The 13,601-nt window shown below is 36.8% G+C and overlaps 1 protein-coding gene across 6 annotated transcripts in view; it reads left to right on the top strand.

The window, feature by feature from the left end:
• Nucleotides 1-4,246, top strand: part of CPED1 (cadherin like and PC-esterase domain containing 1) — a 272,369-nt gene extending 268,123 nt beyond the window's left edge. For all 6 annotated transcript variants that reach the window (XM_070616405.1, XM_070616407.1, XM_070616409.1 and 3 more), the window contains one exon: nucleotides 2,219-4,246. In XM_070616405.1, the coding sequence (XP_070472506.1) occupies nucleotides 2,219-2,431 (213 nt within the window). In that variant the 3' untranslated portion in view covers nucleotides 2,432-4,246. The remainder of the gene's footprint in view (nucleotides 1-2,218) is intronic.
• The last annotated feature ends 9,355 nt before the right edge of the window (nucleotides 4,247-13,601 follow it).

Here is a 13,601-nt window from a genome sequence, read left to right on the forward strand (position 1 = left end):
AATATGTATTTTTGTGTATTCCTTTTATGAATCACATTCAAGACTGTTATGTGTCTACACTAGCATTATCCAACATTTGTAATGCAATGTTAAATGCAAGCCTGAAGTCACACAAAACATTAAAAGAATTTTTTTAAAGAACTATAACCATTTGCATAGGGGTGGACCTTTATCTATTTTACATGTAATTAGCATGCAGATCATCAGGCAATTGCAAAAGCCAGAACTGAAGATAAAATTATATAAACAAAATTAACCTTATTTTGGCTCCAGAACACAGGAATAATATTTTTTCAGGGTTGAATGTAATATTTATGCATAAGTGTTTCCTTAAATAAACTTCCTTAAAAATATTTACTACTCTTGCTATTGGTGAGTACAGACCTCTTCCAAAATGGACAGAACCTTCAGGAAAACATTGGTACCCCTCCCCAGCCTCTCATATTTAAAGTTGTAGGGTAACCAAACAGAGGTGGAAGTAGCTGCACGTAATAGAAACTTGCAGCCTTGGGACCTGGAATATTAATCAGTGGTTAACTGCAAACTGAGCTCTAAGTGAGGATCCATAGGGATTCCCTACCCCAGCCCACTGATTTCACCAGACTTCTTAAGAGTCACTTCATCTGAGGGCCTGATCATGAAAAGTCAAACCTCCCATAGCAGTAAGAAAACAACTCATTTCTTTGGGGTTAGCAGGGTAAAATTGGTTTTTAAACACATTGTTATTAAATTTTTTCCTTCAAAATGGGGATGGCTTCAACATTTTTATGATTGCAAATTAATACACATTCACTGTATTAAAATTAAAGTCAAGACCAAAAGTTACAAAGAATACATTTTAAATCACCTATAATTCCACTACTCAAACATCCCTACTGTTAACTACGTGGTGTAGATCTTTACAGAATTTCCATTCAAATAAATCTTCTAAAAAGGTTCATGCTCATTTGCACCATGACTAAAAATACTTATCTTCAAAATAGATGTCATGTCATTTTTTTCAGATATTCTATATTTTTGGAACTATTTTCATTGCGTTCTCTTATATGGGATCAAAAAATATGTACTTAAATCATTATATAGCACACAAAAGAATTAAAAAAATCCATGTGAGTTAGTGGTGCTTTCATTAGTCATCAATTATAAATAGTTATGTGTCCATATTGACCTAAAATAATCTTATAATTTCATTAATATGATAGAATTGATCATTTGTCATTCGTTTCTAAAGACACCCAAAACATCTTTGCCAGTGTTTTCTCTCCTCCCTACTTCCCAACTCTCCCCTAATCTCTGTCTTCATCCCCTCTGATGGTTCGTGTTAACTACCTGAGTTATATTAACCCAATGATTAAAGCTAACAATTACAGGATTTCACTAGGCAACTTTTTGTAAACTGTACAAATAGAGAATAAATATGTCCTCTTTGTTTATATATGTGTGTGCCGATATTCATAAAATGTCTGTCAATAGAATCACAAAGAAACTAGTCATATATGTTGTTTCTGGGAGGGGAATTGAATGACTGGAGGTGGGGGACAGAGATGGAAGGAAAAATTTTTATTATATACCCTTTCATACTTTATAAATGATTATAATACTGCCTATTCAAAAACTTAAGATAAAGATATGTCTACATATGTACAAACACATATAAAGTTATTTGCTTAATAGAGCATAGGCTGCTCCTTCAGATTCCGCAACATGCTAAGTGCTCAGAAAAATGAAACCACTAATTCTAACAGTGTCAGCTTATGGGTGTGCAATGGAAAAATATTTTTTCTTTTCTCTGAAAATAGTTTTAGTTGCCATTCTATAAAAGCGTGCCATGACAGGTTCAGAGTACCGTGTTTGAATCAGTAACTTAGCAAAGACATGTCAGTGTCTTCTCTATATGTTAGCATCTAACATATAGTCTAAATACACACACACACAGAGCAGTGTGGTAGAGAAACCATCTAAGACTATTCCTTAGTTGCATTTGGGACAGCTGCTCTGAGGAAGAAAAATGGCAGAAATTCTAATTTTGACCCTGGTCCCTTTTGACAGATAAGTCACTCTGGTTCTTGGTTGCGTAAATCATATTTGTGTCCTTTGGAAAACCCCTTCTAATAGAGATGCTGTTCAAGCTTGTGAGTTAGGTGTATTGCTCTACACAGGGCTGAAATGTCCTTCATTTTTGTCTCACTATTTTTTTTTTTTTGTTCTTTATTTGCAGGTAGTGAAATCAAAGTTGTCCACAGAATATCATTTTATCAAAATGAAACCGTCAAGAAATCATATTGTTGGGAAATATTTCAGCAATCAAAGCAAACGACAACAAGACTCTGTAACAAACTTTCAATCACCGTATCACGTCCAAGGTCCAATTAATCAGGTTTGCTCTGAAATCCTTCTCAGCAGGATGTGTGCGAGTCAAAGAACTGGGTAGACTCCCTGAGAAGGACTGAGTTTGGAGTTGGAGACAAGCCACTCATCTGGATGCTGGGCTAGGAACCAAATCCTGTGCAACTCATTGTATTTTGGATTTACCGCACATGCTCATGCACACCAGCACACGCATTCACTCCAATGTACACAGTGCTAAAAAAAGTAATAATAACACTTTTCCTACAGCCTTATGAAGTTAAGATATGCACTTGAAAATCTGTTGTTTTCAAGGGGAAAGATAGAGCTAGAAAAAGTTTATTTGAACTATAATCATAAACTAGAACCACAGTGTGCCAGGTATTGTGTTGTGATGCCAGGTATTGTATTGTGATAATAAAGAGAAATGTAGACATTTGAATTACGTGGAAAAAAGATGATAATGCTGTTGAGTATTGTGTTATCTTCTCTATGGGTATCTTAATACAGACGAGGGGAAAAGCAATTACATTCCACTTGCAAGCAAGGATTGCTCTTGTGTCCTTTACCAGGAGAAAACAGGGTGTTTATGATGGCTTAGCCTGTGTGAATCTAATGCTTATGAAAAACATTTCTTCCTATACTTTTAAAATTTTATGATTGAAAAGAAAAGAACAGGAGTGGTCACGAGGGAATTCAAAGAGATTCTATGAGAAAGATAGGCAGTGTGATATTTTACAGTTGAAACACTGATATATTTAACTTTGTACTCTTTGTACTTTTCATGAACATTCCCTCCTATCCTGTCTGTGGACTTGGATGGGTAATTGCAATCTAAATGGATTAAATACGTAATTTTAAAGTAAGGAACAAAATATAGTTCCTCATGTATTACTTTATTGTGTTTCATTACTTAAGAAAGCTTTTATTTGCTGTCAGTGCCCTATGTAACTTAAGAGCACTGCTACATTTTATGTAAATATTTTTCAAAGGATTAGGCATTCTCAAGTACATAGGCGTTTATTTCCATAAAGCATTTGTGTATATCCACAAATACTACTAGGTTACTAGTAACTGTATTTTGACTTTCTGGAGCCACTGTATCTAATCCAAATTTAGAGTAGGCATAAAATTTTTTATTGAACTGTGGCATACTTATAAAACATAAATAATTCTAGCATTGAGAAGTTTCTCTTCCATATTTTAAGTTCAAAATAATAAATTCATTTATTTTACAAATGTTTTGTCATGAGATTACATCTCACAGTCACACTGCTTTTAGAGGATTATTTTTCTTTCGGGAAAAAAAGCTGAGCGGGTCAATTCAATACATGACTGAAATTACCAAATGTCCAAATACCTCAATTTCATTGCCATACAAAAAATAAAACTATTTTGATTGATCAGTTCCTTAGTATGAATATCAACCTCCTTTAAATACTATATTTTTATATATATTTTTATATGAAAGTAGACATGAATTTATATTTAACTGTCTTAAATTATATTTAAGCACAGATATCACTTGATATAAACAATACACATCTGCATCTGATGGATGATAGATTTTTTAAAAGGATGGTACAGCATTAACTTTTAAAATGAAAGATTTTTCTAGTATCTGCAGCTATGTACAAGCATGATTTTTAGGTTTTCAATGATTTTCTTTAAATGATATAAAATATTGCCAATTCATGCAGCCTCTCCATTGTGTTTTAATGTATGATGTGGTCTATAGTAGGATTGTAGTCAGTGGATGTTTCTTGTAATTTACTGTCAACCTAACTGTAATAACCATCTGACTGAGGTTAGTCTGGCATTTACCTCTTCACCATTGAAATAATAATGGATTTTAGAAACAATTGTAATAATACTATTAATAAATGTCTTATTAGTAATAGTCTGTGTTCAGAGAGTATCTTTTATTTTCCTTTTTACTAGAGGTCCCAGACCATGCAAACAGTGACCACTTGGCAGGGATATTACCATTCAGATCCAAGTATTGGGGTGTAGTTTAATAACATTAACTATACAGTTCCTTCCAACCCTGATATTCTTTAAATTTTGATCAGATAAACTCCCTGCTGTACAATGGCCAAAGCTTTTGAACATAGTGCAATGACAAGCTTTTTTTTAAGATAAAAATGCTAAGAATCATTTTAACTACTCCTTGATTGAAAAAAACTACATTTTATTTTACCTTGAGGAAATAGGTGTGTGTGTATGTGTGTGCACGTGTATTTGTGTGTGCTTAACGAGTTCATAATTTGAATGGGAAAAATAGAAATAGGCATTATAACATAGTTTTAGATGTAAAAGTTAAAGGAAGTGTATTATTTTTGGTAAGAATTGATTAGTATCCAATCTAAACTAAACTAAACTAAAGAAAACATTTATAATATTAAAAGTCAAGCATAACTGCATAAGCCTTTCCAAGCATCACTGTTGACATTGTGTTTGTGTGTGTGTGTGTGTGTGTGTATGTGTGTGTGTGTGTGTGTTCAAAGGCACAGTTGTGCTATTTGCCAGCCACGCAGGTAGGCGGATAGGATCCTGTAGGGCCATATGAAAAAGAAGGGCTCACCTTGCCTGCTGGTTGTTTACACTTGGCTTATTTAATCTTCCTTGTGTCAGTCCCTGTGTCTAGCAATCTGCTCTACAGAACAATGATTTCCATTTAGAAAGCGTTGGAAGAAATCACTGATTTCCGAGATGGAAATAGTTCTTGTAATGTTTATGGGGAAAAAATAATGCTGTTCTGCATGTGAAGTTTCTTCTTTTAGTTCCATTTCAGTGAAGGATTCCAAGAAGAGGTACAGAAACTGGCCAAAACTTGTGTTACCTAGTAGGAGTTATTTCAAAGCCCTAATGCTTTGGCATGGATGGGGGCACTGATGTCTAATATAGTAATAAGGTTAAGAGCCTAGAGAGTTGATCAGGGTTAGGACCTTATTAAATATTATCTTACAGGCTCCTTAATTTGAGCAAATACTTGAAAGAATCATCAGGATCCAAAATTTTTCTCTCTGAATTTTCATCTTATAGAAAGAAACGAAAACTGTCATCAAATCACTGGCTAGGATTATTGTATTTAAAATTAGCAAACATAACTGAATAAGTTCATATGGGCTGATAACTTCAAAAACATGTAGATAACTTCAAAAACATGTGTCTAAGTGCAAAATGATACTACAGCAGATTCTACCATTTTGACTGAATCAAGGAGTAATTGCTCTGCAAACGCTACTGTAGTTTTCTTTTCTTAAAATGTTTAAAGTTCAAATGATTTTGATTGCTCTTGGAAACTAAGGCATTTTGATAGATCGCTTCAGCTTAAAGAGATGAACCAGAAGTTGTCAGAAACCCCAAAGACCTTACTAAAGACAGCAGGATACTGCCAGTCCCGACGAACTAGATTTTGTGTTTGGCACGGCTTCCAAGGTTCCATACTGTCAGAGCCTTTTATCATGTTTTTATTGCTGCAGTAACTGCTATTATCAACTTCCCTATTTCTTTTATGAGTCAGTCACCTGGTGTAACAGGCTGTAGAACTCGTTTTTTTCTAACTGATATAGACCTTGCATTTCTCCTAAAATGGTGCTTCATTTGTTTTCTTTATGTTCGTGGAAATATAAAGAATTTGTTTTATGGCTCTATTAAATGTCTGATCACTATGCTTTACCACACTCAATACACAATCAAAATACTAATTCTTAAAACTTTCAAGAGTATTTACAATTTGTAAGTCTAGTTGCAATGTCAATGGAGATAGCTGCTTAAATCCAATATTAGTTCTTACTATTAAGTAAGAGCAAATTTAAAGCAGTCATTTTTAGAGAAAATAGTATAAAGATTCCAACAGGGTCATCAAATTTGGTAGACTAGGTTTTGAATTTGATTTATGCTGACTGGCTTTTTCTCCCAAGTCCGTAGCACTCTCTGCAAAGAACTGTTTTCATTTCGTTTTTCAAAGTTTTGTTGCCCAAACTTTCATGTAATGTATCTGGGGAAAAGATTGCGTTCTAGGTTAGGTCGTGAGGAGACATTTAATACTTCTGACCAAAATATTTTTTTAGGAAGTTTATGTGTAGCATCATATTATTATTTTTGTTACATGAAAAAGTAGTTCCTATAAAATTCACTAAAATGTTTAGTGTTTTTAAAAACAAAGTAATTACAATTGATTATTGGTACATCAGAATTCAGAAGGAACATAGTCTCATAAATATAAAATGTTTTCAATTGATTCTCAACTATGTAGTGACTTTTCTTATTTCATGGTTGGTTGGTAAAATATATCAGTTTGATGCAGCTTTTAGTGCTAAGCTAACGAGTTAATGGTGATAGTATGTGAAATTTATTTATATATTTTGTTCAATTGTGCTTCCATTTTTTAATAATAAAATCTGTTCAAAAAATGTAGATTAATGTCTCAGTATATGGCATAAAGGTCAACATTTTAACTTTCTTTACAGTCTAAAATTTAATTTTTATTTGGTGTATAATTTGGATGCTTTTAAAATTAAATCATGAATTTGGTTATAAAAAAATTATAAGAACATTAAAATAAATGGGCGTATGTGGTAACATGTGATCAGTTGTATATCTGCTAATCTCCACTTAGACATAAGTGGTTTGGTCTCCAGTAGGTCGTCTTACATTAATAGCTGATGATCTTGAGATTCAGAATTCTTGACATCTCTTTGCAGTAAATACACAGAAGTGAGCGAATGGTACAAAATGCCAACTCTGAAGCAAACATGGCTTAGGTTAATCCATTAGGGCCATCACAATCAGAACAGGGTGAAAGGGGGGCTACCACATACGACTTCACCACAGGAGAGAGCACCTCCCCACACTGGGTACTGGGATGGATAAAAATTATGAGCACCTTCTCCAGCTGGCTTTGACAGAATTTGGACATCTCTTCAGCCCTCTTTTTAATGTGCAAGCCACTTTGAAGAGTCTCCTTCTTAAGGAAAAAATAAATAATAATTTTCAAACTTTATTGGACCAAAAATTATAACCTAGATCAACCAAATAGCAGCTGAATGTGCCTTTAATGATACCTTCTTATTTACTATCAGGAAAAACAGAAAATGACCTCTAACCATCAATGTAGTATATCCTCTGGAGAACTTGAAGGAGCAACCCATTTTTCACGTAAGGGTTTTTCACTCATAGAATTATTCACCTACCATAACATTTCCTGTTTGTCTTCACCTTTGCCTTTGAATGGAACTTGCGCAGTATTTTCTGTGTGCATTTAATGTGTAATACAAGATACACTTTAAAACTTACATTTTTACGTTCCCCTTCTTGCCTTAATTACATGTAACGTGAAGCTTATGTTTTAATGGGCATGAGCTTTCCAGTTTTACAGTATCATAAAAAGAGTTTATGAGCCTTTTGTTAAAAATCAGTGCCTATGTCGTTGGCAGGGCACGAAATTATTTGCAGCTACTTCTTCTACTTATAAGATAAAATTTGGTCTGAATTAAGAATAGTACAGGGGGAAATTGAAACAGTGCCTTTGTAGCCTAAAATGAGTTTAGTCATCAAATGGCACAGATTTGGGTTCATCACTTTTCACCACATGTGCGTACCCCCTGGGGAAAACCTGGTCTCTGTTCATACTTGTCTCTAAAGAGTCCCCATTTCAATGTTCACATTAGTTATGCAAAACCAATGGCATGTTTTTAAAAGGGTGTGGATGCAACCTTAGCACAAGTTATTCCTGCCAAAGACAGGAATAATTTCAATAGGATGGAGTTTCCAGGGCCACGTTATTGGTAAACACCGGAACTCTGTCTTCGCCACCTGTCTTATAAATAAATTGATATCTTCCATGAATTATTTATGGATTCTGAGATAAGGCTGATACAGACATTGTATCTCAGGTTCCTATTTCCCAGAAGAATGAGTGGTCTCAAGTGGGTGATTGGCCAGAGCGGTGTTTTTCTGTTTCCTCGGGTCATCATCAGTCTTTGAAGTACTGAGTTTCTGGAAGTCAATTTCTCTTCCGGTGGCAGCCTTGCTGGGTAGCATCTTCAGTAGAGTGTTATCAAATACAGTGAAAATAAATGCCTCCCTTCACCACTGAGCACTGACTTGTTATGTTGCCTCTGCAACCTTGAAAGCCAAAACTGTGAGGCCAAAACCAAGCCCTCCCTGGTTTGCATCTAGGCAGAGAGTGTGTCCAATAAGGGACTAAGAAACAGGAATTCCAGATTATTTTAAACAAAAACTCATACTGAATAAATACGCATACACACAGGTGTGTGTAAATATATGTGTTTGTGCATATACACGCACACACAAAATGAAACTGATAATCGAGAAGTACCGAATAATCTTATGTCCACTGTATTCGGTTCTTTAAAACGTTCCTTATTTTTCTTAACTGTAGCAATGTATAAAACCTTTAGAATAACAGCTGTCTATCTCTGGATGCCTTAGCCAGGTGCTCGTCTCGACATGTGGGGAACATTGTTGGAGGCCTCTGCCAAGCAGAGCTGGGAGGGATGTGCTACGGGACGTGTCTGGCAGATGCCTGTCTTTGGAGGTGACAAATGACCAAACTGCCAGAAATCATCAGAATGAGAAGATGCTGGAAAAAGTTTGACTGCAGAGTCATGAGGGCTCCCATTATTAAAACTACAAAGAGACCTTGGGGAAAGCAAGGATAGGGCAGTGCTGTGCCCTACTAAAAACAAATGGATCCAAGGGGTTGTGGGAATAACTCTTAGAAGGGATTGCTGTCACATGCCCTGTCTCTTTGCCCTCCTCTCCCCTTCACAGCTTTCTTGAGTGGCTCTGATCTCACAGGGCTTTCCCATTGGAAATGCTGACATGCACAAGGAGTGAGAAGGCAGTGGCAGCATAATGGAACGCTGCAAACTGTGGCAGAGGATGCCATTGGGTGGAAGGCTCTTGGCAAGATCACAATTCTACAGCTTATTAGGTTAAAACACACTGTAGCCCCCAAATCAAACTTTTGTTCAGCCTCCACCTCCTTAACTGGATTTATTTCCCCTTCTTGTTATTTCCACAATTCCTGTGTCCATCTCTGGCATTGCACTACCAAATTATATAATAATTATCTATAATCACCTATTTATATCCTACCCCACTAGCCTTAGCCTCTCAAGGCCTAGAATCGACTCATTTATCTTTCCACCATACAGTGTCTAACTGAGGGTAGGAGCTCAGCAAATATTTTTGCCCAAAATTCCTTTCTCTGTCTACCACTTCTCAGCTTTAGATGCCATCTCCTCTAGGAATCTTTCTCTGATTCCCCAAATACCGGTCAAAGTGTCCTTTCTCTGTGCTCCCTTAGCACTCTCTACTTACCCCTATGCCAGCCTTTATCTTTCTTTGTTTAATGATTTGTACCCCCTGGAATGTCAACTCTGTGAGGAAGGGAATTTATTGTTTGTTTGGTTGTGTTTATTTATTATTTATTTTCAATGATTTTATTGAGATACAGTTTACACTGTTCACTCATTTAAAGTCTGAGTTTAGAACTCATCTAAAGTCTAGTTATTTAAAGTCTACAATTCAATGCTTGTTGGTATATTTACATAGGCTTGCGACCATCACCATAATCTAACTTTAGAAGATTTTTGTCACCCCAAAAGAAGCATGGCAGTGACTCTCCACCCTTCCCCTCCTCCATCCCCCAGCCTTAGACGACTACTGAATCTACTTTCTGTTTCTACAGATTTACTTATCCTGAACATTTCGTACAAATAGGGTCACACAATACGTGGTCTTTTGTGGTTGGATTCTTTCACTTGGTATTTTAATCTTCGCATTCTCAGTTTAGAAAGAAATTGCCTAGCCAAGAAAAGACACTCAGTGAATTTTTATAAAATGAAAAAATAAATGTACTAACGAACCCTCACATATTCTGGAGTTAGAAATTATGCTCAAAATAGAACTTGTCTAAGAGGCTTTGACAAAGCATTGTGTCAGAGATAGCATTATCACTTCCTAAAACCCTCTCTAGCAAGTGCCAATTATTTGTTTATTCCCATTGTGCCCTGAGGACTGCGATGAGGCATAAAAGAGGTAGCTGGAGAAGCCACATTCGGAAGCTGCCTGCCTGGGCTCTGGGGAGGCTGTCTGGTGCTTGGGGAGCTGTGGACACCAGATGCAGGGCCCTAAGCCTTGCAGTCCACACAGGTCTACGGTCCAGGCTGTACCCCACTCATTGCTCATCGCAGCAGTAGCTGATGCTCTCTCTGCCTTGCCGCTATCAAAACTGAAAAGAGTGTGATGAAGGCATGCCCAGGTTTAATGAATCACCAGGCCTTGTACCGCAAGCCCTCACGATGGTACCAAAGGTTTTTGTTTTTGTTTTTGTTTTAAAGATTGGGACCTGAGCTAACAACTGTTGACAATCTTTTTTTTTTTTGGTGCCAAAGTTTTAAGAGAGAGCAACATGAGACATTTTTAGTTGTGGAATTTCAGATAAGAGCGATCCAGAAATGGGGCTGTTGGAGGAAGCAGGGAACATCACACAACTTATCCCAAAGATTCTGCCATTCCCAAGAACAGACAAGACGGGAGAGAAGCTACAGTGATGGCTCCATCTAGAGCTGTCCGCTAACTGGATCCTAGGGTGTGTGGGAAGATGTCCACACAGGCCCTGCCCTTCAATGGGGCATGACTTCTGATATGTAGATATATTCTGTTAACTTTCTTTTTTCTACTGTACTATTGTCAAATGCAATATTAATGTAGCATCAAAATTCATCATTTTTATGTCATGTCTTCCTTCAATTTTATATATAATAAGTGCATACAGATGCAAATCATGTTTAAATGGAAGGACATAATAGTTAAAAGAAGTATTGGTCATATTGTACTAATTTTGCAAACAGCTGTTTCAAGTTAACATATGTGTATTCCCAGCCTTGTGTATATGAGATACAAGTTAATGTCAACAGTACATTAACAATGCAACTGAATTTAATTATGGAATTGAAAATGCTACGGGTAGAGGGATCACATTTTCACTGAAAAGCATAGGTAGAGAGACATCTGTTTCTGGTGAGTTTCAAAGAGGTACTTGCATCTTTTACACTCACCGATTCCATAATTTTTTGCAACAGTGGATTAACTAAATGATTGCCCTGCACATTTTTTCCTAAAACAAAATAGTAGATATATTCTTCAGCAGTTTAATTTTGCAAGTGATATTCTAGACGCCTTTTAAATATGAATCTGGGAAGTGTGAAAAGGACTACAAACCATGAGAAAGATACTCTTACTTTTGCATAAAGTTGTGTCTGGAATTAAGAGCAAAAAGAAAGCTTCCTTGCTTTGTTACCAGATGGCGCCCTACTGTCTTCGTAATTCTTTATTTTACTAGATTCTTCTGTTTGAAATCCTTTCAATTAGTGAAATCACTTACATTAACCTCCAGGGTCTCTTAAGATGCTAATATCTTTGGAAGGTTGCGGCTTTTAGACATCTGCAGTATGAGTGAATTTAATCACATTATTTTTCTCCCAACAGCCAGCAAGATTCTATGCACTGAGTAAATTAGGGGGTGGGGCATAATTTTGAAGGGAATCCTGTATGAAAATTTCTCTGGGAGAAGAGAGACCCTGAGAAGCAGAGGGGCATTGGTTGCCGATGGGCCACCATGACCGAGGGCCGTGCTGTGCCAAGTTCACCTCTAAAAGCTGACCTTTAGAATCACTGACAGTTGAGCAGTGGACTTGGAAGATGGTATCCCTGACGAATTGCTGAGGAATTTGGGTTACTCACCTCGAGAGGTGAAGACTTCAGAGATGATCTGACTGGGCTGTTCCCATTACCCACTGTTTTGCATCTTACTAATTCAGCTTAGTCAGAAGCTCTAATGAACACCACATTTCTGCCCCCTCTGTCTCTCCATTTGCTGGTTTCCACCACTGCCCAGAGCAACAAAAGACTGTGCTTTATTGCACTGCCCTTTCAAGCAGGAGTCCTCTGTGTCTGAAAGCAGGCCACTTAAAGGGTTGCCAAGGATGTACAGCATCGTTAAAGTGGAGACACTCAGTCATCTGCTTAACTGTCGATGGAAATAAAAAGTTTATATTCATCCTCTGCTGCTGAGAGGATTTGAATAAGCTGGCTGTGATGCCAGCTATCTCAAGGACTGCCAGGATCAATTTGGCTGCTCTGGTGGGCTGAGTGTCCTAAGCGTTTTATCCATTCTCATGGCTTTGTGCAGGTGCATTTTTCAAAAAGAAAAGGAGTTATTCAGTCACGTGTATAACAATGGTCCTCTCCTTCTAGAGCCTCTAAACAAACCATTACAGATCATTTGTATGAGAAGAAAAGTTCATCAGGCTTCTAAGATGTGAATGGTCCCTGAAAAGTTAGGAGGATTGAAGAACACTGTGGTGAAATTCTACGTTTTAAAAGATTTTAAAACTTTGACTAGATATGCCCATCATCTCTGGCCTCCAGAGAGGTAAGATAATTCAGTGGCCTGAGGGTAAACTACACATTCTCTAACCTTCCGTTCTTTTCAATTCAAATAAAAAGCACAACTGTTACCTAAACAGTGTGCTGTACCCTGTAGAGTCTATTTCTGGGCGGAACTAAAAGATGACTGCTGGCAAAAGGTTTCTTGGGGGTAGCAGGATTCAAACACTTAAATCACCAATTCTTATAGTTCCAGAAACATCAGCTTTTCGGGAGAGGGAGGTGGCTGGAACATCAGTTGGGAAGGTAAGCCAATTTTGTCATTTTGTCCATCAGGTTACAAGAAGGAAAGAAAAGCAAAAGGAGGAAGCAACAGAACATGAGAATAAGGAAAGAGAAGGAATGAGAGCAAGAGAAATTAGGGGAGAAAGACAGAGAAGGTTTCGAAACCCTAAGAAATGGTGACAGAAGTCATTTGGTGTCATGATTATTAGTCAGCCAGAATGGTCTACAAACGCAACAAGCAAATCTTAGAGGATATGCCACAAACAGGCAACATAGATTCCAGTTTAAAACTAAAATTTTCAGTTATCCAGATGCGTGTTTGGTTTTACAGCCGTCAACTGCCATCGCTGATTCTTAATGAGAGAGAGAATAATCGTAGTTGCAAAAGGAAAATGTCTCATTTTATACTAACTAATCTGATTAGTGGCACTTTTGAAGAGGAGCTTTTCTTAGCTTAGACTTCAGAATCATAAGAGTTTTTTGTTTTAGGAATAAACCTAACCACTGAAACTCACTAGTTAATTGTATTTCTCACGTTTCCCAGT

Source organism: Equus przewalskii, chromosome 4 (assembly GCF_037783145.1).
Source record: "Equus przewalskii isolate Varuska chromosome 4, EquPr2, whole genome shotgun sequence".
NCBI lineage: Eukaryota > Metazoa > Chordata > Mammalia > Perissodactyla > Equidae > Equus > Equus przewalskii.